General features: G+C 37.8%; 3 protein-coding genes across 4 annotated transcripts in view; 2 read left to right on the forward strand and 1 right to left on the reverse strand.

The window, feature by feature from the left end:
• Positions 1-5,735: 5,735 nt before the first annotated feature.
• Positions 5,736-8,656, forward strand: LOC105391362 (hexosaminidase D). The gene is made up of 4 exons (XM_038111459.2): positions 5,736-6,236; positions 6,570-6,761; positions 7,139-7,251; positions 7,762-8,656. Exons 1-4 carry the CDS (start codon positions 5,922-5,924, stop codon positions 8,654-8,656), a joined length of 1,515 nt encoding a protein of 504 aa, XP_037967387.2. The 5' UTR covers positions 5,736-5,921.
• Positions 8,657-14,776: 6,120 nt separating this feature from the next.
• LOC105391356 (hexosaminidase D-like) lies at positions 14,777-17,819 on the forward strand. Its single transcript, XM_011562820.3, has 4 exons — positions 14,777-15,181; positions 15,913-16,104; positions 16,621-16,733; positions 16,870-17,819. Exons 1-4 carry the CDS (start codon positions 14,831-14,833, stop codon positions 17,747-17,749), a joined length of 1,536 nt encoding a protein of 511 aa, XP_011561122.3. The 5' UTR covers positions 14,777-14,830; the 3' UTR covers positions 17,750-17,819.
• Positions 17,820-17,948: 129 nt separating this feature from the next.
• Positions 17,949-25,889, reverse strand: part of LOC105391354 (potassium channel subfamily K member 18) — a 35,619-nt gene continuing 27,678 nt past the window's right edge. Inside the window, exons 1-5 of one of the 2 annotated variants that reach the window (XM_011562819.3) lie at positions 22,345-22,697; positions 21,014-22,162; positions 19,595-20,846; positions 19,222-19,424; positions 17,949-18,834 (exon numbers count right to left, since the gene is read on the reverse strand). In XM_011562819.3, the coding sequence (XP_011561121.3) occupies positions 18,154-18,834; positions 19,222-19,424; positions 19,595-20,846; positions 21,014-22,138 (3,261 nt within the window). In that variant the 5' untranslated portion in view covers positions 22,139-22,162; positions 22,345-22,697 and the 3' untranslated portion in view covers positions 17,949-18,153. Of the gene's footprint in view, positions 18,835-19,221; positions 19,425-19,594; positions 20,847-21,013; positions 22,163-22,344; positions 22,698-24,037; positions 24,204-24,553; positions 24,640-25,889 lie in introns of those variants that run through there. The other variant, XM_038111531.2, reaches the window with a different exon arrangement.

Below are 25,889 nucleotides of genomic sequence, written 5' to 3' on the forward strand. Positions count from 1 at the left end.
TTTTAAATCTTTGATTAACTTTAAACAGTATTGCGAAAATTTGCATATTAATAATAACATAATTAGTGGTTGACTTTTGACACATCTGTCAAGAATTTTATATGGAGATGACGTATAATTCATTAAAAATTCCCTGGTCGGTTAGATAACCGACTATGGAGAAATTGGCACTTAGTTAACTATAGATTAATGAATTTGTATAAATAATCATTTTAAGGTTTTCATTAATTATTCAACTAATAAAATATTTAATTTTCAAAAGTGCTTTAAATCTTTGATTAGCTTTAAACATTATTGCGAAAATTTGCACACATAAACTATTTCTTTATTTCGTAATTAGATAAATACATCCAGAAAAATGAACAATCCACATATATATATTTTTAATAGGAAACTTTCATTTGATTTGTTATTGATGTTTCCTGTTTTCCTAAAACCACGGTTCATTGTTTTTCGTCTTGAATCGCAATTTCCTTATATTTATGTGTAGGTATTTCACAAAACAACTCCAGGAAACAATACAAATTAAAACTTGGAAGTCATAACAAGGGCAAAGTTATTGAAACTGTTTTCATGAAGTTCCGAGTTTAATAAATATATTGTCTTGTTTTGTCCTCTTTTCTATTGGTTCTTGTAACCCAATTAGCCCACAAAGAGAACAGTGCCTTTAAACAATGGCTAATAAATAATGTTCAAGAAAATAACACGACGGAGCTTGCTTAGTTTGAGTGTTATGAAAAAAAAAATTGTTACCAGTATGTCGATACTGTAGTGTAGGAAAATATAGACCACTATTAATCGACTGGTGCTACGCTGTGCTACGCTTGTGCTACGTAGTTTCGTAGGCATACTTGATATCTTATTGTCGCGTTGCTACGGCGATGTTCGTAGCAAGTCAACCACTGACAGGATCGAGAGAAATCCTAACTAATATTATAAATGCGAAAGTAACTGTGTCTGTCTGTCTGTCTGTCTTTTACTCTTTCACGCCAAAACTACCTACTAAACGGATTTAAATTTGGTATACAGATGGTCTAGACCCTGAGAACGAATATAGGCTACTTTTTATCCCGGAATTCCCACGGGAAAACGTTTTAAGGCGAATCGAAGCTCGCGGGAACAGCTAGTACATAATATAAGCACTTTTGATTCTTATTCAAACATTTAAATCAGACCATACTTTTTGGATTTACGATGACAAAAAAGGTGAATTAGTTATTATTTTTCGCTCAGAGTTAAAAACAGGCACTCCATCAAAAAGTTGTTGCCTTTCCACCATATTTCATATTGAGTTACTACAATAATAAATCGTGTGAAAATCGTTACAGTATTTTCAGGTTTCCAATTCTTTCGAGAGGCCAATGCGAGGTACCAAACAATGTTTTTGTCGCTCGCAAACATTATTTCGCTACCCGAACTAGCGATCATCACCTGTAACTCTTTGGAATACGGGCTTTTGTTCTGACTGTTACTTTAAATAATGGTTAACCTTTCAACTGTCTGGAGGTTCGTCGTAACGAGTATTTTATGTACACGATCGTCGGCGAGAAATAAGTATTACAAGTAAAGTAAGTATGAAAAGTTGTATTGTCAGCCGAAAAGTCATTATTCTAATAAGTACTTTATGAACGATAACGGTAAAAAGAAACTCAAAGCTCATTTTGTGTTAGAACGATAGTTTTTTCCCGTTTTGACTTAAAATAATATATATTTTTAGTAACAACATGGTTTTCCAACTCCATCGTCCAGCATAACTATCAGGCACAGCCGTTGTCTACACTAAACCCTAGCAAAAACCTTAGTCTAAGTTGTCGAACATCTGTTCACCACTCAGCTGGGTGTAGATAGGCTGTCGCGTGATATTGCCGCGCTGTGATTGGTGGATTAAATTTAGAGCTTGCGGACGGCGAGCCATAAATCCCGCCACTACGGCCGGGCAATCTCGCCTGCTAGCGTTATTAAGGCGAAGACGTTTCAAAATGAGATCAGCCTTTCAGATTAGCTCGAGTGAAGCTGTAAAAAGAATCGGAGTATAAGATTGAGCGAGAGGGTGTTTTAAGACTTCTGCTTGAGGTGAAATGAGGAATGAAAAGGTGAAATGAAAGAACGGAAGTGCTATCATCATCATCATCAGCCTGCTGGACATAGGCCTCTCCCAAAACACGTCACTGGATGCGATCTAAGGCTTTCCGCATCCAATAATTATCAGCCACCTTTCGCAGATCGTCACCACATTTAGCCGTCAAATGTTCTATGATTAATCTTATTCAAAATCGAGCCTGACGTAGAGGAATTTTAATTTTTATGATTAAAAAGGCAGCTATTTATTGCCATTGAAAAAAAAACTACAAGTATTCTCTAAGCCAGTATGCCTGGCCCCCATTCAATAACCGAAGAGCCTTTCAATAAATAGGCAATTGTGCACTGCTGGCCTCAACTTTTCTCTTCACATTAACTTACCTAAAATACCTAATAAATTATTATTAAATTAAAAAGCGCATCGCCTTAAATCCATTTCAGACAGTCGCAACGATGTTAGTAGCCGCACCCATAACTATCTAGAATAATTTAAAGTACTTCAGGCAAAGACGCAACCACTGACCTAAGAGCCCGTAGCTTTTATCACCCACACTGGCAGTCTGGCACAACCACTTTGACCCACATTGACTTAGGTATATGCAGTGTGGCGACAGTTTTGTTTATTTATTTATTTTATTTCATAATTGTCGGGTCACTAACAGCTATTCATTACACAGTAAAGTATTATAATTATAGAATCTATAAGCCATTTAAAAGAGACCACTGATAAGAAGAAAATAAAAAAGTGTTAAGCGCTTACTTAGTAAAACACACTATTTACGGGAAACATATTACCATAATATAGTCACCTACTATTAGTTAAGTAATCTACTGGTTTACAAAATAAGATAAACAAAACTTAACTACACTTTATTTAAGGTTTATCGCATGCACCAAAAAATTGTCTATTATGTTACTAAAATTGTTACTTGTCTTCGTAAAATAAAGTTAATTGAACTCTTATAGGATCATTTCGTGGTCCGTCTGTCTGTTAAGACCCTAGAAAGCGTGAACATATCGATTTAGAATCATGTATTTAAATCCACTTTACGTGTTTACGTAGAAAAAAGATACATACCTACAGGAATTTATATGGCAAAAAAAATAAAAATGCAGTTTTTTACAAATAGAAATTCTAAAATGTATTTCTCGTTAGCCAGGACCTATGAAAATATACAAGTAGTAATGTCGGATACTTACTACACTTTTTAGGGAGAATCTGAAAATAGACATTTGTAATTAATTTAATTAATTAATTACCAACCCGCAAATCCTTGAATCAAGGTCAGTGGAGATTCTTCTAATAGCCTGTTGTCCTTGAAAAGTTTTTCGGGTGTCCGTCTGATGGACGCTACAGAATGAAAAAGGTTGACAGAGAAAAATGGCCGCGGTTTTTGCGAGCACGTCTGCCAATTTTGCGGCTTTCCGGCACATTTTAAGTTGCTCCAATTATCCCTTCTCTGATCTCTAAATAATGCACATTGTTACAAAAAGTGGTACTGCAGTGGGCGAGCGGTCGTCACGGCAGAGACATAGAACAACGGCAGAGAGGCTCGAAATCTGACGTATTATAAATGAATGTCCCTTCGAAGTCATGTATACAAATAAATATGTGTAGTCATCTCACACATGGCCATCCGACCCCAAGCCTATATGTCTACACAAATACTAGATATAGATATATTATATATTGGTTTACAGGGCGTTGCGTTTTTTGCTTAGTATACCCTTTTTGCAACACCCTGTATACATAATTATAAAGTTGCATCGAGTTTTCTCTCGCGGGACCTGCCGACACTCTCCAGAGCTGCCAACTTCCAGAACTGAAACTCAGCTGCAGTGAGAAACAAGACATTCTAACACTTGTGCTAACTTTGTTATGGTCCTAAATTGTTTGTCTTGCGAAGACCTGTGCCAAGTTTGTTATGGAGCTGTAGTATCAGTCAATATACTCGTGCTTACCAATATTCCAAAGTTGTGTTGAGGAATTTAAAGTTGGTGTTGGTATTTCTGACTATAATAAACTTACGGGCAATGAAAAAGTCCCAGCGAGTAAAGCACCAAATTACTTTTAGCGGAAAAGGCAAGCTTAATGATGACACCAGAATATCACCAACTAAAAACAAAAACATTTTGTTATAGTTTTCAATATAATGTTTACAAAAAATTGGCTATTTAAGATCGAAATTTTGTAAGTGGAACAGTTTCTTTGCTCGTGAGTGTAATTAAGTATGTTGTTTTACGTTTAAAATAAATAAATGCACTTTCTAGTACTTAAATAGTTGTCACAGCTACTAACTAGGTATATTAAATATCTAAAGTTATTAATCGTCTATGGATGTTTCCATACAGGGTTGGTAGATGAGCATTTCTGTACCCATTTCTTATAGGTGTTCTGTTATTTCCAATCAAATAGATAGAGGCGAGAATTATGCTATCTTCCCGTGTGCCGTTCACGTGACTAGTTTTTAATAAAAATTATGTGTCTCGACCGACTCATAGCAAAGTTTTGTTTTTAACCGACTTCAAAAAAAGGAGGAGGTTCTCAATTCGTCGGGATATATATATTTTTTTAATGTATATGTTCACCGATTACTCCACCGTTTATGAACCGATTTTGAAAATTCTTTTTTTGTTGTATTGGGTTGAGCTCCCAGGTGGTCCCATTTTTTTTCAGAATTTTATCTCACCCTTAAGGGTGGGTAAAGTGGTAAAAACAGGGTATGAATTTCCATTTTGGGGACATATTAACTGATTCTAATAATGAAATTAAGAACGTAAATATAAATCTTATAACAAAAAAATATGATGGTGACCTTGAGCTGATCTGATGATAGAAACGGAAGGCAGTCAAGGGAACTCCTCAACGGTATATAGCAACTACCTCGTGTTTAGGCTTGAATGATTCGTATTGATTAGTAGGACTTTTTGGTATCATTTGCATCTTACTTTTGATTAAAAATTATTGCAAATAAACTAAAAACTATAAAATAAAATAATAATTAAAAAAATTAAAAAACCGACTTCAAAAAACCACTAACTACCAAAACCACAGTTGGTGCCATATTTCTTCAGATTACTTGGTCACCGCACCAACATCAAAAAAGAACAGTTCCTGCTTAGGTATATTTGTACTGTCACATATAATTTGTGTAAACCTTAAATTATTTCTTACATTTTAGTGGTTTTTTGAAGTCGGTTTTTTTGTCATATTATAATAAACCACCGGATAATTTTGGTATAAATAAGGCAGTGAAACGTATTGAACCAGAAGAATAAACACTAAACTAGAACTAGACTAAATGTAAACATCCTGTAGCGGATATTCTGTTGGCCAACTTCGCAGCACCCACCATCACTACCCACCTTAATACATTTAAATATTGTCTGAAAAATCACAGCATAGATACTAAAAATTACACACCTCTACACAAATTCACAAAATTTTAAACACAAATTAACGTCATATTCCCCATTATTAACAGAATAGTTAACATATTTTTGTACTATAGTTTTCCTGGTATTAGTATATCGATGAGCTCATGCATAATATGTAGGTATTATTATTCACATTACATAAGCATATTTTGTTCTTTAGCTACAAGAGCGGAAGAAGCCATGCATATGCTAAGACAATTACTACTACTACTCGCCTCAGTCTCCTGTAAACTCAGCACCAACTAACAGCTATAAGACAACCAGTTTTAATAATAAATTCATAACTTAAAACTACAACAACAAAAATAAAATACATAGGTAATAAATATTTGCACCTAAAACTTAGAAATATAAAGAACATACTTAAAAAGAAAAATAGTAAAAAGGCGGCCTTATTGCTTAAAATGGTAATTTACAGACGTAGAACGAAAGTCACACTCGCACTCACGTCGCTTATAGCCATCTATTGTTGCACACAGCTGCTTGACAAAAGTCTGGATCGCAATCTTCCTAGAGTAAGACCAGATACAATCTTACCATATGTGGTGTTTCATTTGGACTTCAAAGGCGCTCCTCCCAAGTTGAGTTATATAACTTCGCTGGTGAACAACTTGAGGCTTCTCGGGGTGACTGCGCTTCTAATGGAGTACGAAGATATGTTTCCCTACGAAGGAACTCTGAAGAAACTGAAGGCACCCAACTGTTATACTAGAGTTGAGGTAAGCTATTGTGTGTGTTTATCGAAAAAATAATTGTAATCTGTAATCTTTGCAACCTAAGGTAACGGCTTGCTTAAATTTTCGCTCGGTATTAAAACATAAAAGATCTTATATTCGCTTTGAGTTATATTTCATAGAGTTTTAATTTCATTCTAGATACGTTCAATTAAATTTATGGTACGCTTACCTAAAGCCCTAAAGCCATAATAAAATTTACGTCCTTCTTACTTCTTATGTCAAATATATTATTATTAAATACTCGTATCCCCTTCGATCACTTATAACAATATATCCAATATATTTAAACTAATACTTTAATAATTATATCCACAGCTTCAACAATTTCTATCCAAAGCCGTAAGCTTGGGCTTTGAGATTATACCTCTGGTGCAGACTTTTGGCCACTTGGAGTTTGTCCTGAAGCACAAAGAATATGTCCACTTGTGTGAAAACAGGATGGAGTATGGCTCTATATGCCCGAGTAAGAAGGAAAGCAGAATATTGATACGACAGATGCTTGAACAGGTAAGTAATAATAATAATATGAGGAATCTTCGCTAACATCGTTATCGTCATCACAATCCATCACGTCTCCACTGCTGGGGCTTGGGTCTCCTTCCAATGAAGGGTTTTAGACCTAGTCCTACACGCTGGCCTAGTGCGGGTTGGTGGGCGCCGCAAACTTAATTGATACAAATTTGCTGGTCACGTGACTACTACAACTAGTGAGAGGATCACATGACCTTGTTTACACTATGGAGTAGAAAGTTCATCATTTCATCACAACCCATCACCTCCCCACTGCTGGGGCTCAGGTCTCCTTCCAATGAAAATTATAGCAACATAATTTGTAAGAACTTAATTTAAGTGATTGTGAAATACCGAAATCTTAATCTTTTCAGATATTAACATTTCACGAAGCGATCAGTCCAGTGAAACATTTGCACGTTGGTTGTGACGAAGTGTTCAACTTGAACGAATGTCAGCTCTGCAGAGAACAACAACTCTCCAACATGTGAGTACTCGTGTGCATCATCATCGTCAGCCTATAGCAATTCACTACTGAAGGGCTAGCACGGAGCCCAATTAACACGTGACAAAAGTTTTGCATCGCGCTCACTCACATCGCGCAGCGTCAAGAGCAAACGCGACGGATAACTTTTGTCACGTCTTAAATGCGCTCCGTGCTAGCCCTTCTGGTGCTGATGCGATATAGATCAAACCTTTGGCAAGTGGTCATCCATCTAGCTGGAGGGCATCCTACACTACGTTTGCTTAGTCGCGGTCTACCCTCCAGAACACGTTTACCTCATCGGATATCTCTTCTTAGACAGATGATGTGATGTGACGAGCCCAATGCTACTTAAGCTTAGTAACTCGATGATTTATGTCGAAACTCCACCGATTTAAAAACGCTCAGCGGCCAATGGAGAGAGCTGCTTGGGAGAGGCCTATGTCCAGCTGTGGACGAGTACAGCTAATGATGATGATGATGGAACTCAGAACCCTTCATTCCTCATTTTAGTGTACAATACGAGAGGCACGTAGCTTTTATCTGCGACACCGTCCACGACCTCTCACCTCACACGACTGTCCTCATATGGGATGACATGCTCCAGCAGCACAGTGACCTGATGCAGCCCATATCCTTGCCCGTGGAACCAGTGGCCTGGGACTACGCAGCCAACATCCAACTGAAACCTGCCAACATCTACAAGTTGTATAAAAACTATAAAACAATATGGATAGCGTCAGCATACAAAGGTGCAGATGGCGAGACAGCGTTGTACCCAAATTTAGAAGTCAGGTTTAGGAATCATTACAGCTGGGTACAACAGCTTATGAAGTATGAAGGACTGACACAGCCGTCTATAAAGAATTTCAAAGGTATTATCCTGACTGGATGGTCGAGGTACAATCATTTCAAGCCAATTTGCGAGCTGCTTCCGACGGCTATACCAAGTATTGTTGTTAATCTTCTATTGATAAAATTGTACAAAAACACTACCGGTTCAGATGTTAGAAAGAAATGGAAAGACTTCTATGAGACTTACTTACATGAAGAAGTTGTTAAAAGCCTTGGTTGTGATGAGAATATTGATAAAATAAGTAAGCTACAGCTGAATTGTAACTATACTGGAGCTACTTTGGCCGCAGCTATAGAAAAGTTTGAAGATTTCTCAACAGCTCTTGATGTAGTTTACAAACATAAAATACAAAATAATTTCAAAAATGTACCGTCACTAATTCAACAGTTTAGGATAAACTTATGGCAAATTATGTCAGAGTTTTATGACGAGTTCGCAATCGCACAATATGTTGACGAGAAATCATACGAACTAACATACAAGTTCAAAGGACTGAAAAGTAGAAAAAAACATAATAATACAAAGTTCCTAACTAACATTACAATCACTTAGGGCCGATTTTTCAATGCTCAGATAGACAGATACATAGATAGCGTTTATTCGACAGATAGCGAAATATTACATTTTTCAAATGTCAGATAGAACTTATTCGTCCAATAACTCAGTGAACTGGAGAATAAATCTATCTGCTGCTTGGGCCGCCAGATAGGGCTTATTCGATTGATAATTTGACATTTGAGGTTATTGTAAGTTCTTTTTTGCGTTTATACCAATTCTAAACTACTGAGCGCAGAGAATAATCGTCATTTTCAATGGATATTTTCGATGATATTGATGATATGGCGATAGAAGAAGAGGCAGTAATGAACGAATATATTAAACCATTTGAAAGGAAAGTCACAGTCGTCAAAACGAGGCCTGATCATTATAGTATGGGGGATGCAAAAGAATTTCATCGCCGAAAGGCACCAGACTATATAGAAACATTATGTTGATTTATTTTCAATCATTAATTTTATAAAACAGGAATGTAGTAGCACTTCCTTCATAAAAAAATATTAAGGTACATAATATAGTTTTTCATTTTACGATAAGTAGGTAACCTATGCTATATATAAGTATCTTTTTCCCATAAATAAATAAATAAATATCTAAGACATCTCTCCGGCTTGGCGGGATGATCTTCAATGTCCAGTATTGGACTGCTATAGGCTGAGGAGAAAAGAGAGAAACCATCCAGTACTTGATAATAAAACATAGGTGTTATAATTATTTCTTTTAGTTTTTATTTGTTAATTCTAAATTAAGGATATGTTGAATGGTAATGTTGGAGCAAATGCCTAACACCTTTTCTTTTACATCGATAAATGGAGGTGCATTTGAGGGCCCACCTCCAGTTTTGTACATCTCCTGCCTTTGCAGGGAAGACTTCTTCTTCATTGTTTTTTTGATGCCCTCGTACTTTAACTTAAGGGTCATGGAAAACCATGAGCGGACACTTGTGGTTATACCACTGGAGCTAAAAGAAAACTCAATTTTCTTCCATGCAGTCTCCTTATCTTTATTTGTTGCAGCATCGGTCTTTTTATTTTCTATAACATGTTTGAATTTATCTACCAAACTCACTACACAGTAACTTCAGCATTATTAAAATTCGCTAAACGCTCTCTTTTTTGTGAAACCATTGTGATTCAAAAATAAAAAATTTAAATACCAAAATCAAAATAACCAAACCAAACAGTCAGTGAGAGTGATAGTTGACACTGACAATTGAAATAGTAGTCTGTCCTGCTTTAGCACTAGTGTCTGCATATACTTGTTTCATCTCTCCTGAGTTCAAATTGAGGTTCAAATAGAAAAATAGGTAAGATAGTTATCTATGGAATAAATCACAATGAGCCGTTTTCCTTGACAGCTGCCAGTTGAGCTTTTGGGTATGCCGATAGATGGCGTGAAAACGCAGTGTACCAACTGTCAAAAATTACATAGAGAGCAAAGAGTACTAAACTCAGAATAAGAACTCACTAGTTGTGATTAAATGTCGGGTGGTAGCGCGAGCCATCCTTCCGAGGCTCAGACTGCATGTGGCTTGGGATAGTGCTAAGTATTCTGTGAATAGTTCTACCCGCGCCGTTTGAACGGGTGCTGCGTGCGAGAACTGATTTTCTATTTTTATTTATTGTATGATCCTAAATAAGATCCCAAAGAAATACTCACAAGACAAGATGAGAATGTGTGCCGTCGCAACTTGTAAAAATAAAGGACATCATAAATTTCCAAATGATGAAAGCCAGGCGCAACAATGGATTCTCTCTCTCTCTCTCTCTCAGCCTTCCGTAGTCCACTGTTGGACATAGGCCTCTCCTAACGATCGCCACCCCAAACGGTCACCCGCCATCTGCATCCAGCGGCTTCCCGCTACCTTCCGCAGATCATCAGACCAACGGGTTGGGGGGCGACCGACACGCCGTTTGCCGACACGGGGTCTCCACTCCAGAACCTTTCTACTCCATCGGTCGTCGGCTCTGCGGGCTACGTGGCCAGCCCATTGCCACTTCAGCGTGCTAATCCTTTTGGCTATGTCGGTAACTTTAGTTCTCCTGCGGATTTCTTCATTACGAATCCTATCTCGCAGGGACACGCCTAACATAGCCCTTTCCATAGCACGCTGAGCAACTCTGAGCTTGTGGATAAGCCCTTTGGTGAAGCACCACGTCTCGGCTCCGTAAGTCATCACTGGCAACACGCACTGATTGAAAACTTTTGTTTTCAGACACTGAGGTATGTTTTCAGTGAAGATGTGTCGTAATTTCCCGAACGCTGCCCATCCGAGTTGGATTCTACGAGCTACCTCTTTATCGAAGTTGGATTTACCTAATCGGATCACTTGTTCTAGGTAGGGATACTGATCAACAACTTCGATGGTGACACCTCCTACAGTTACGGGCGATGATGAAACATGTTCGTTTGACATGACCTTTGTCTTGTCCATGTTCATTTTCAGCCCAACTTGTTTAGAGGCATCATTGAGGTCTGTGAGCATTTCGCCTAACTCCTCCAGCGTTTCCGCCATAATAACTATGTCATCAGCAAATCGTAGATGAGAGATATATTCGCCATTGACGTTAATGCCCAGTCTTTTCCACTCTACAAGCTTAAAAACATCTTCCAGTGCACAGGTGAACAGTTTCGGAGAAATAACATCTCCCTGTCTCACGCCCCTTTGCAACTGGATCGGTTTTGTGCTATGTTCGTGTAATCGAACTGACATTGTGGCAGCATTGTACATATGTCGCAGGCAACTGGTTTAATCTTCTGTTTGATTGAACCACTAGCCCGTTCATTGGATGGCGCTGTTCAGTTGTATGACTAGGCCGAACGTTGATTGTACAAGCGTCACAAAACGTCCAACTAGTTAGCTGACTTAAAATCAGTCAGGTGGTGAATAAAACAAATATGGCGTCTAACAGCTAACAGCTGACACAAAAAGCACCTATATTGTTAGTTTTTTGCAAATAAATTAGCTTTAAAGTGCGTTATTTGTGTTAAAATAGTGTGACAACATGAATTAACCTATTATTACGCCGCGAGCGGATCGTTTCAAAGAAAAAAAGTGGCGAAACTGGATAATTATGAACAACAATATTAAGGTACGTTTATTGTTATTGTTTAGTTAATTTGTGAGATAAGAGCTTTGTAACATAGTCTTTTTGTTGACTCTTGTCTGGTGATGTTCACCCTAACCAGACATTACAAAGTTGCTATACTATATACCCATTCAACGACTTCGCTGAATGACGTTCAGTCAAGACGTCGAACGTTACAATCAACGACTTGACGAGTTGTCCGTTAGTCATACAACTGAATAGCGCCATCCAATGAACGGGCTAGTGGTTCAATCAAACAGGAGATTAAACCAGTTGCCTGCGACACATACATCTCAACAATGGATTGACTCGGATAAATGTGCGAAAAATTGATTGGAAACTGCGAAAAGAATCATGGTTGTGTTCGGATCATTTCATACCAAGTGATTTTCATTCACGTAAGTAAGTTAAATCATTCGCGGTAATGTAAATTAACCATTGTTACATAGCATGATATATTATCATCATAGAGAAAATAATACTACAATACTACCTACCTACGTCACTTTCACATTTCGTTAGCCTCACAGAATAACATGTGATCTGAGTGTGTTCTGAGGGTTTGACAGTTGGAACAACCCTAGACAATGCCATCTATTTCTCCAAAAAGGAACTTTTTTTTTTTTTAACAAACGCCTCATTGAAAAATGGTTTAGCAACTACCACGCCGATAAACAGGCAAATAAAATGGACAACAATTCATTTTCTTTACCCTTTATTTTTATTACCTATTTGGAAAGTTTATAGAAAATTAGAGGACCCGTATTTTTTTATTTTGTATATACATTAATTTTTGCATGTTATTTTTAACTTTAAAGTTAATTATTTTAAAACCGGAAGTGGCGTCACATATTAGGCTCAATTTTTATTTTTGTCTATTGCCTTAGTCTCCAAAAAAAACATAAATGACACTGACAAGTGTCATTTAAACTTTGTTTACATGCCAACCAACAAATGGGTCATTTTCAAATGACAATGATATTTATGAAGTAGTATCATGTAAAAAAATAAGCAGAAGCATTTTTTCAGCTGTGTAGGCGGTGGCATACTCTGGGACACATTATATAGAGGTCATCTCTTAATACGTACTAACCATTTTATTTAAATAATAAAAAAATAGTCAGAAAGTGTCAGAACAGAATTTATGAAAATGACCCAAATAAACAACAACGTCACGATAAAACGTCAACGTCAATCAAAAATGAAAGTGACAGTTACTTTGTTTTTAAATCTATAGGCTTTGATCATCAAAATGCATCGCACCTGATGCATGACGTCATCAGCACTTTTTTACTATTTTATGATTTTCTCGAAAATGATACATCCAAAAAATACAAAAACATTTTTTTTTGTGGCCTTTAGAGCTAAATCTCGAAATGGTTTTCGATTTATAACAGCTTTAGTTTTTTGAAATGTTGTCCATTATTCGTTAGATAGTTATTTGACCTTTTATCCTGGCATTGAAAAATCGGCCCTTAAAGTAATAGGTACCTACTTAGTAAAGTTGATTACTTATCAGAACAAAGTGAATATAAAAATAATGATTCTAATAGGTATGTGTGTGTTTCTTTCATTAAACTGACTGATATTACGATAAATTCGTAGGCATATCCGTCACACCCACACACATACACTCATTCCATAACTACCGATATCGCAATCGACTCCTCTCCAATAAGACATCGACACTTCGTCTTGACTGCTTGCCAATGTAAATTGACCCTTACCGGAACAGTTTCAGAGCCAGCGGACTTTTTCAGGGAAAATTGCTTCATTCATTTCCTTTCAGTCAAAGATCTCAGTTCCAGTGGCCACTGCATCTCGTTTTCGTCGTAGGTATCATTTAAATAAGTATTTGCTGGAAACAATTTTATTTTAAACCTAAATAATATACCTAATAGCGCTAAAGTATCCCGATCGTATAAAAATAGAGCATGAACCGATTCCACTACACATAATATAATTTACTTGGGGTGTGTGAACATCTGCGCAATGTAAAACGTTTGTTGCACCCTGGCTTATCGGCTAATGATGCTGTTCTGACTGGCTAATCCTTTCACCACGGTGGTATACCCTATACCAGCTCTAGTTTTACCGATACGCTAAGAAGATTTTAAGTATAAGTACGCAAACAGAAGGTACTAAGTGTCATGTGGTGTGAATGGGGTAATTATCCAGGTCTGCTATGAAAACTTATCATTAGATAAGCCGATTATCACACGTACCTACTTGCGATAGTGCAGACTGAGTCGCGGCGCAACTGAAGTTTAAACTTCAAAATAATAACTTTCTCATGGATCATTCAGATCCAGAGTATTGTTACTAGTATAATGAGGCGTTTGTTAAAAAAAAAAAAAGTTCCTTTTTGGAGAAATAGATGGCGTTGTCTGGGGTTGTACCAACTTTCAAACCCTCAGAACACACTCAGATCACAATATGTTATTCTGTGAGGCTTCCGAACACAACCATGAATGTTTTCGCAGTTTCCAATCAATTTTTCGCACATTTATCCGAGTCGCCTTAATCCATTGTTGCGCCTGGCTTTCATCATTTGGAAATTTATGATGTCCTTTATTTTTACAAGTTGCGACGGCACTCATTCTCATCTTGTCTTGTAAGTATTTCTTTGGGATCTTATTTAGGATCATACAATAAATAAAAATAGAAAATCAGTTCTCGCACGCAGCACCCGTTCAAACGGCGCGCATAGAGAAAAGAACACTTCGTGACGGCGCGGGTAGAACTATTCACAGAATACTTAGCACTATCCCAAGCCACATGCAGTCTGAGCCTCGGAAGGATGGCTCGCGCTACCACCCGACATTTAATCACAACTAGTGAGTTCTTATTCTGAGTTTAGTACTCTTTGCTCTCTATGTAATTATTGACAGTTGGTACACTGCGTTTTCACGCCATCTATCGGCTTACCCAAAAGCTCAACTGACAGCTGTCAAGGAAAACGGCTCATACTCTGGTATTATTACACCATAGATCCAGAAATAATTTGATATAACAGAATAACAGAGTATACTATTCAATTTTCTACAAACTAAAACTGATTTTAATCATCAAAACGATTATGCAGCGGCTTTTGTCAATCTCCATAAAAACAAACTCCAGCGTGATTTTAAAACGAATCAAATTGAAAAAGAAGCGGAACTTCTTCCTATGTTTTTTTGCGTGTCTCGTATTTTACTTCCTGTACAAGGCAACCCCCTTGACTGACCCTCACAGTCCTCTGTTCCACAACGTCATAGTCCACTTGGACCTAAAGGGCGCTCCCCCTAAGTTGGTTTATTTACAGACGAACTTCTTACGTTTCCTGACGATGTTCCGAGTGAATGCTATACTTGTTGAATACGAGGATATGTTTCCTTTCACGGCGAAACTGATTAATGTTAGCTCTCCATACTGCTATGGAAAACTAACGGTATGTTATGGTTATATTCTAAACTAGCTGTTCCCGCGAGCTTCGCTTCGCCTTAAAAAGTTTTCCCGTAGGAATTCCGGGATAAAAAGTAGCCTATGTTTTTTCCCAGGGTCTACACCATATATATACCAAATTTCATTCAAATCCGTTCAGTAGTTTTAGTGTGAAAGAGTAACAGACAGACATTACTGTCGCATTTATAATATTAGTTAGAATGTTGTTTAAGTACCTATACTTAGGTAACTCAGATCTAGAAACTATCGGCGAGCTGGAAAAATCCTCCCTCGGGGATTATCTGGAGGATCATATATCATAAATAAGTCAGAGAACAGTGTAAAGTTTACCGAAATTGCTGTTTTAATCTGCAAGCTGATATATGATGCTATCTACATATTTATGCTCGCGACTGTAATCCCCAAAGGGGTAGTCAGAGATGACCCATGTAAGCCAACTACCCGCTTTTCGCTTTACAAACTACCTACCTTATTCTTAATTAAGTTTTTGCTTGTACCTGTAACGCCTAAATTTACAAAACTTTATGTGTGGATTGTACATCTAATTTCATTTTTGTGTCCACAATTTATGTCATATTTATACATGTGTAATTATCCTTCTCCTTGTCCCAAATAAATAAAATATACCTAATTATTTGTACTCCTTTGTTGTTGGCCTCATTTGTGCTGATGAACCTGCAACTACAGCTTTAACTCCCACACATCTTCACCCCTCAGCTCAAGCGTTTCTTCGATGCGGTCTTCTTCTCCAACATGGACGTAATCCCGCTGATACAGACCTTCGGTAACCTGGAGTACCTGTTGAAGCACCCGGAGCTCGCTCACCTGAGGGAGAACCCTGGGTCCGCAGATACCATCTGCCCGAATCATCCTGGGAGTATGAAGGTGCTGAAGAATGTTATCGTGCAGGTGAGTTGGTTTTAGATGAGTAGAAGAGACATAACAGGGTAATAATAATAATATGTGGGGACATGTTAAACACAGCCATCTGACCCCATAGGAATAGATAGGCAGAGCTGGTAATATGGGCAGCGGACAGCTGATATTATTATCGACACGGATACAAACATAGATAGATACATATTAACACCCCAGACCCGAGTACAAATTTCTGCCTCGGCCGGGACTCGAACCCGAGGCCTTTGGCATAGCATACAGGGTCACTAACCACTAGACCATTCGGTCGTCTATTTACAAATATTTGCGTCTATGAGTACCCCTGTGACATGTCCCTGAAAGGCCTATCTCCGACAGTGGACTGCAATATTGGCTGCTCCAAATGACTTTAAAACAGTAATATGCGGTCAGGCTGAGAGTAACCTGATCCCCCCCTCTTATTTACAATGCTTCTGAGAGAGGTCAGGTTTCTCTTCCTCTGACTGTATATACATCATAATACATCATAAGTTTTTTACTAAAATTCAGATCATGGATTTTCACAAAAAACTGGGTCCTATACAATACGTTCACATTGGAGGAAACGAAGCCTTACATATAAATGAATGCGATCGATGTAGGAAGACCAATATGTCGAGATTGTAAGTATAATTTTCTAAATTAAATATTGAACCATTGACCACAAGATAACAATTTGTATTTACACTTACCACAGAGAAAATGCTGTATAATGGAAATTGCATTTGCAATACCAATTAATTGACATTATATTCACAGGGCCCAATATCAAAAGCACATACAAACAGTTGTGTCTATAATTAAGGAACATAGTCCAAACACAAAAGTAATGATGTGGGACAATCTGCTCCGCGGCGCTAATAAAGATGAAATCGTCAAACTTCCCGTTGAAATTGTAGTCTGGGAAGGCGAGCCAGAGGTTAAGGCTACACCTTCAGAATTAACAGAACTCATGACGCACTATAACGATTACTGGGTAGCTTCATCGTACAAATGCGCGGATGGCGAAGCCTCATTATTCCCCTTAATGGAGCAAAGATTCAAGAACCATTACAACTGGATGAGGGTGGTAGCTTCCATGCCAGCTCTAGACCGTCCCAAAGGCATCATCCTCACAGGGCCAGCTCGATACAGACATTCTGCGCCCGTTTGCGAGCTCCTCCCGATATCGATCCCTAGCATTGCTTTAAATCTTGTCACTGTCACGTCCTTTGATGCCCAGATAAACTTGAACCGCACTAAAGACTGGAAGCAGTATTACTTCGAGCATATTCACCCTTACCTGGGCAATTACATCAATATTGAATCTTTGTTCAGTTTGTTTAAGAGGGATGGCTACTGTCATGCTCAGTATCTCGGAACGGAAATAGCGGATAGTCTTCGCTTGTTCTACGGAATCGAAGATGGTTTGAAGAACTATGATGTCCAGGGATATCCTGGTAACAAGACAGAATTGTTTACTAAGATGAATAATACTATTGAAAGATATAGAACAAAGGTTTTAACAGACTTACTTGAAGTTTTTAAAGAAGAGGTTGCTAAGGATTATTTGAGTTATTTTGTGGAGCATCTCAATCAAATTCTGAACGAAAGAATGATTCAAGAAGAAAAACTCTTGCATCTAAACAATACAATGTGATTTATGTGATGTTTATGATTATATGATTGGTGTTATAAAACTTGCATAATTAACTTTAAATTACATTTTATAACTATTAAAAACACTAACTTTTATTTATTTATATTATAGGTAAGCATACTTTATCAGTATTTAGGTTTATATATCAGATAATTGATAATACTATAATAATATGTGAAATTAAATAATATTCCAAATGTTTCAATAAAAAAATCATGTAATGATTCATTTGTTCACACAAAAACTTCCAACATTTCATTGCTGATAAGTAATAATAAAATCTAAAAATTAGTAACAATATCACTTCATATTTATGTAACACTTATACATACATAATGAAATTAGCACCACAAGTCTTGTATGATGGACTAAGTCATCACAACACCAAATATAAAATTAAATATTTACGTTTGGGGTTCCGGTTCTTTATTGTCATCGGATCTAGTTTCAATTTGTTTGTGACTATCAGTTTTGTTAGGCGTATGCACGGGCACAATTTCTGTCAGTTTCGGAGTAGTGGGCACCAGACTGCCATCTTCTGCAGCTATTTTTAGTCCAATAGACGCTCCTATCTTAGCACTTGCCTTGCTGAACGTGTCGCTTAGTTTAACTTGTACAACGTTGATACACATAGATGTCAGCGCCAATCCAAATATCAAGTACAAAATGGAAGACATCATGAAAATCGGGTGAACGGGAACATAGTCACCAAGACCAATAGTGGACATTGAAATGAAGACGAAATAGAATGATTCAGCGAAGGTCCAGTCTTCCCATAACGTGTAAACAAAGGCTCCTATGATGATGTAGAAAATAAGAATTACTATGGCCACACTGATGGGCAGGTTGAATTCATCGTCTATTTCGAATACCGATGGTGCGGATTGGACAGTGTTGCTGTCGATCGAAGTTTGGCGTTCTACTCCTGGTTTGGGGGGCAGCGGTGGGGGTAGGTCATCCGTTGTGTCATCCGGCGTGGGAGGCCCGTGGCCTGCAGGGTGATCGTGCGCCAGGATGTCTTCAGAGAAGATTTGTGAAGGTCGCCGCACTGCGCCGTACACCAACTCTAGCCCTCTCATCACCTCCTGTAATTATGGAAATTGAGTTCCTTGTTAGCTTTATTTTTTAATGGCTGCTTAAAACATGAATGTACAGGACATTTCAAATGTATTTGCATATTTCAGAGTTTTATATTTTTATCTTTACATAGATTCTTGGTTTTGGTCATTTGATCGTTTTGTGGAAGTGTGTGTTTTTTTAAATTATTACTATTTCCTATAAAGAAATAATGTTTTATTTGATCAGTTGAGCCACCTCCTTTCGGCATCTTTTACTACTTTTGTAACATACGGAATGCTGTATGGTTTAATTGAACCCTAGCTTCAAACTCTAACTGCTTCTACCATCCGCCAAATAGTACTAGTAGGTATGTCTTATACTTTTGTAGTTAATAGATATGGAATAACACTCACATGAACAGGCACGTTTCTTCTGACTTTCCTGCAACTCCTGGTGTAGTAGAACCGGCGGATGAAGGACCAGAAGAACTTGATAATCCTCGTGAAGAACTTGCCGAAGTCGGCCAGCACGAGCAGGAACAAGGGGATCCCGATGATGGCGTAGAGGATAGTCGCTATGCGCCCGTACGTCGTCTTTGGTGCTATGTGACCGTAACCTGGAAACATAGGGAGGAAAATGTGTTAATTTGGCGAAGTAATTGAACAGTGAATGAGTTAGTTAAAGGAACGTGTTAAAATGAACGAGAATACATTTGTTTTGGTAGCTGTATTGTTTTCAAAATGTGTCAAATTTGTGATGTGGGTCGCGCTTGCGCATGAATCTTACCAATTGTTGTAAGTAGAGTCATACAGTAGACGAATGAGTTCATAAAGTTCCAAGATCTCTGACCGCTGTAGGAGGTGACACCTGCCTCGTGGGCCGTGTGTAGTTGATCCTCAAATTCGTACAACTTTTTCCTTGCCATAGATTTCCAGTCTTCCTCTCGCAAATTATGACTACCCCTCCATAGAGCTTCGATGAAATCACGTTTCACATTTCTTGTCCCACATTTGTAAGCGTTTTCAAATGACCCTTCTAAGCTCCTGAACAATAGTCCACCTAAACCACATAATATGATGACCATCAACGAATCACAAATGCATTTATTCAGCTGTAGTTTCATTGCAACATAGTCAGATCTATTATCTTCAACAAACTGTTTCCAATTAGCTATTAATTTCCACCTTGATGTGGTTTTCTTCTTTATATCATTCTCAATAGGCGCAGTTTCTTTATTTACTGATTGTTCTATTTGTTTATCTGTTTGATTTATTGGTTTTTTATCTGCTTTTACTACAGGTTTCTTCTCTTTGTTTATTCCATTTGTAGGGACGTTAGTTCTTTTACGTAATACAGATATAGGTTCGTTATCTTCTGTTCTTTTGTCATGTTTGGCCAATAAAATATTACGACTGTCTTCGCACCTTTCAACTTCTTGGCTTAGTAGATGTAATTTACGAGTTAGTTCAGCAGTTTTTTCTGATAAGTTGAAGTCATATTCATTGTCACTAGGTGAAGATGAGTAACAACTCGAGGTGTATTCGGATTGACTTGCGTCTATGTAACCAGAACTTTGTCTACTGGCTGGTTCTGCTCTATGCTTACTTGGTTCCAATGGTTTACTTGGTAGTCCACCTAGAATCTCTCTATCGCTTATTATTTGGATAGTTTTAGGGCATGATATACCTCGTGTACGCTTTGGTGTTGATGGTGTCTTGTTTGGTGTTTGCAGATTTTTACTGTAGTTTTTGTATTCAGGAGGCAATCTTGGATCATCTTTAGGTAAAGATAAACTTCTTGCTCTAGCTTGTTGCATTAGTTCTATTATTTCTTTGCTGGTCTGGCTCATTCCTGTGCCAGTTTTGTCAACAACTCGTATATCTTCTACACGGTTTACGGATTGGGATCGGTTTTCTCTTGGTACTTTTTTTAAGAATCTTCTTGGAATTGGGGCCACTCTTCGTTTTGGCGGTACTACAGTATTGGTATTATGTGCGTTCGCTTGATCCTCGCTCATTTCACTCTCACTAGTCTTACCCTGTAAACACCACGTTGGGCATATAAAATATAATATATTATCTTCTAAGTTTATTAAAAAAATATTTATGCTGCAACTATAATTACCATTTTTGAATATATTTATGCCAATTTGAAATAAAGTACAATCAACAAAGCGATTAGTAATATCACAACAACGACACTGACCCCGAATCTAGAAGTACTCCTTACTGGCTTGACTGGAGGTAGAGCCTTGGCGGGAGTAGGTGGCTCTACCTCTTTCACTTGTTTTGCCGATACTTTCGGCACCAAAGGTTTTATATCAACAATGGATTTTCTGCTTGGTGTCCGCACGATTCTTTGTCTGATTTCTACAACTGGTTTGTCTTGAACAGACAACTTTCTGCTCGGAGTCCTTTCTATCTGTATCACCTTTGTAACAATTTCACCTGGGGCCAGAGCCGGCGTTTCCGGAGGTTTAGGGGTAGCAAGCTTTATAGGTCTAGGTTTTTCTTCTACATCATCAAAAGTAAATACATCATCCATTTTTGCAGGAGTTGTAGGTTTACTTTTGGATTTATTATCTGCATTCACCTCATCAGGGTAAACCATTTCCTCGAGACGCTTAGGAGTAGTTGGTATTGGATATTGAAAATCTGTTTTATCCATCGGAGAACCACTCACCGGGGATGAAGGCGTAAGAGAATGTCTTCTATCCCTTGGAGGCTCAATAACTAACGAACTTCTTCTCCCGGCATTTTCTTCCTTCGGGCTCAAAGTATAAGTTGTACTCAATAGCTTAGTTGTTGGATCCATGAAACTTCCTTTGCGTTGCAATGGTGATCCTTCTTCTTTCTCTTTCTCTGGCAGAGCAAAAGGAGACACGCTCCTGCGCCTGCGTTCATTGGCAGCCATTGCCCTCTTTTCTAGCACTTCCTCTGTAGTGATGTCGTAAACAGGATCTTTATTGCCGGCTTGCTGCTGCACAAGCCGTCTCATCTCCAGGTAAGTACTGTCGGCTTCGATTTCGCGCGACGATCGCGGCTGTTTCGTGTCTTCGTCATCAGATGTCGTTGTGTCCTCGTTGGCTATTGGTGTTCTGCCAGGTTCCGGGGTTTGCTCTCTCTGTCTCATCGCTTGACCTCTGTTCTTTGATAAATTCCTCCGTTTTCGAATCGACATGCTCTGGGCCTGCTCTTCCATCATTTTTTCTTTCTTTGTTTCCGGTGATACACTTATAAGTTTCCCACTTGTTTGAGTCTCGGACTCGGCTTTTATCGTTGGTATTTTTACTGCTAATCTATCCGTTGTGACATCCTCTTCTTTACTCATACCCACTAAAATCGTAGGCACAAACTGAAACAAAGATACACTCTAGTTTATTAAACAAATTCAGAAAACTATAAATCAATCTTCATTTATCAAAGTAATAAACACAACAAAGTTTGGCATCAAATAATATGGGCATCGCCAATATTACTATAAAATATTTATAAAGCAAGCCAACAATGATGGGAATGAAGGAAATGTTAACTCACCTCCAGATAGTGACGACGCGGCGCAACAACAAACTCCTTACATCGGGGTCGCGGCACCGTCTAATAAAAGATTCTATTTTCAACTCCCCAGGACTCGGTTCGTAAACAAACCATCCTCCGACGGACGATTCATCGTTGTCGACTCGCTGTCACTGAAGGAATCACTGTTTATCGTAAAAGGATCACTGCTCGATCGCTCGAAACCAATTCTGTTAATGACAATGGCTAGGAGAGTCGTGAAATTACGAAATGCGACGGTGTTGGGGCACTCGGGGAACTGTGCTCGAGAGCTCCAGAAGCCAAGCCCGGTGGGCACGTTTCCAAATTTGCACACCCACACCGACGTCCGGGCGCGTGTGTGAACGCCGCGCGTGTGTGCTCCTACAAAAATACAAATCGTCCACCGTAACGTGACATGTGTCTAGTTAACAGCTCAATTACCGGATGGATCAAGTTTTTGTGGTTACTTCGGAAAAAATGTGTCAGTTAAGCATCTGTCGCGTTATTTTCTTTGATAGGTGACGTCACAATCACCGGTCTATTGGATCAGACACGTCGGTCTCGTGAATTTAATATTTATACTCACTCGTGACTCTTGTTAATACGCTGATATGTCATGACAGGGTTCACAGGGGTAAGCTACCGGCTGTCACATGGCTACAATATCATGGGACTTGCGTAGCGTCGTAGGTGGATGGATCTATGGGCTAATGCGGATGAATGAGTGGATTAAGTTAACAAATAGATGGTGCCAATCTGTATATCCTAAATCAGGTATCTTGTTATTCATAAACCCTAACCTATAAACTTATTCATTCACTGATATTGACGGAAAAAGTTATGAAAATATAAGGACGTCTCTTGTATATTTTTTAGTTTAAATTGTAGGTAAATATAATTTTCATATACTATGTATGTTTGAGTAAGAAATTAAACTACTAAGTAGCTAGTGAAGCTATAATTTCAACTCAGAAAATACATTTCGCCTGATGGTTTTAACGGGCAACTGTTCCGAGCATTGTTGTTGCTATAAAAACTATTCAGGCGCTTTGAGCACGAAATACGAACAAAACAAGCGGAACACAGCAGCTTCTGTTCCGTACACTTTGTATCGTTGAAAGTAGGTAATTTGAATTTCTACACTACTAGCAGTTTCTATCAAGATAACGTAAAAGAAAACGTAAAAAGCTATGTTTTCTTAGAATTTTACAAAGTAACAGAGTGGAGGCCAATTATTTCCCTCCCACATCGTCTTGCCTGTAGAATATTAGAAAAGTAATTTATCTACTTAAGTATATTATAAATATGACAAAAAATAACTATAACAGATTGTGTACTCGGTAGGTGTTGCCTGTTTACGAGATGAAAAGACCTCACACCATCAAATATAGCGACGAGCCACGGGGGGCCATTCTCTAAGAAATCATTCTGCGACTATATTCGCTATTTATTCCTTGTTGTGTATCTAGGAGGTTAGAGAATAACACCGATGGACGGATGATAAGTATAAAATATGAAGGAGAAAACAATTAGTCTGTTTGTATTGAAATAGTAAAACCTACTGAAACTGAAACGCTTTTTCAAGTATTTTCTATTGTTATTAGAGCATCAAGATAAAATATTGAAGTGTCTGCATCGTCTGTAATGCGCTTTATCTTCTTACATAATCATATGGTACTGTAAATGAACTTACCTATGGTAGTGTAAATGGTGCCCGCGTAGAAGAGCGCATTCCAAAAGGACCAAGTAGCGTGTCGGTTGTCCACTCGGTTGTCGTTCAGATGCTTCATGTACTCTGTGATGTTGCTCTCGTATTCTGCTAGCTGTACTTCTAAATTGTTTATTATGTTTCTTGTGCCCTGTCGACAAAAAAATGGGTTTATGACGCTGCCACCTCACTTGGCTATTGGTGATTTGTTATTGCATTATTGCTGTATTTGGAATCGAAGTAAGTACGGGCAAATAGGCAATGCAACCGTCCACACATGGAGCCAAATACCAAATTTTGTGGATGGAACTTTATCATTGCACGCGAGTATATTTATGAACATACATAAAAAATAAATTAAAAAAAATCCCGACGAATTGAGAACCTCCTCCTTTTTTTGAAGTCGGTTAAAAACTAAGGAGACCTTAAATATTACATTTATAACGAGTGCTGTACTTATACCATACAGGACGATAGGGATAAATATTAAATTGAACTTACATTCACCATTAATACTTCTTCTATTTTTAGAGCCATTTGTCTTCTAACGGTCGTTAGATTCTTGTCATAGGTGTGCTCGTTTGGACCTATAAACAGAAACAAACTTGAGTCAGTAATTCAGTATCAAAATATAAATTCACAACCATAAACATTGTGGTAGGTTTTTTAATAATAGTATTAATATGTGGGGCCATCACACATACTACGGCCATCTGACTTACAAGTAGGTACCACGGCCATCCAACCCCAGACAACAAAAAATAGAAAAATTTAATTACTTATAGATTTAATTTTTTTTAAAATTTTTCCTCTCACAACCTACCACAACACCCTCCTAACTGTTAGAAAATGCAATTAGTATTCAGTATTAAGTCGCCTTTGAACAAATAAACTTTACAACTAAAACTTATTATCAATTTATATATTTTGCACTTCCCTGCCTTTTGCTCCTGAACCTCCTGTAGGTTGATAAGAAGATATTGCCACGTGATTGTACATCTACGCTTTGTAAATTTCGCAATAAACGTATTAATAAATAATAAACCAAATAAAAAATTCAAGCCAAATAAACTGCCTGAAAATCTACCGGCATTGTAGTGTAGACTATATTTATGTATGTAGGTATATAATATTATATAAAACAAAACAATATAGAGAAAATACCTGGAACTAGCTCTCAGTCTATAAATAGCTCGGAATCAGGTATCGTGGGGTGCCTATGGCTATATCGACGTGGAATTATGAAGGAAATATTCAGGTCACTGGGCCACAGCTGTACCGCTGGGGCAGTACCTACGTTATTAGTAATGCAGGCCGTATGGGCCATATGTATGCGCGAAAATAGCGAAAGGGCTAAGTGAATGATAAATGTTGTCTCTGCTAATGCAACGGTTGTCGGGTAGCGATTGCTTTAAGCAACAAGGTCGCATTTTTGTACAAATTTATTTATAAGTTTTAATTTTTTAAGACTTTGTTTCGTGGCGCAAAATAAAGAGTATTTCAATCTATTATTTTTGCTCAATAGTGTAGAGGTATAATCTAAACTTAATAATTATGGAGCCGTGATAAAAGTTACATCGTATGACGGGTTTCACTTGCAGGCGAGAATTTCACAGATAAAATAACACCCTGTATATTTTTTTATAATAAATACCTCAAAGATAACCTTACCTCTACAATTTACCTCCGCTTTGTAAATGCGCATGATTTCCATATACCTGAGATAAACCCACGGGAAACTGAATAAAAAGTGAATGTTACCAAAATATACGTTTCCAATGCAAAACAGTGTATAAACGAATCCGATGTATATTTATGTTTGTACAGTCGGCCACAG

The sequence above is a fragment of the Plutella xylostella genome, chromosome 26, assembly GCF_932276165.1.
Source record: "Plutella xylostella chromosome 26, ilPluXylo3.1, whole genome shotgun sequence".
NCBI classification, from domain to species: domain Eukaryota; kingdom Metazoa; phylum Arthropoda; class Insecta; order Lepidoptera; family Plutellidae; genus Plutella; species Plutella xylostella.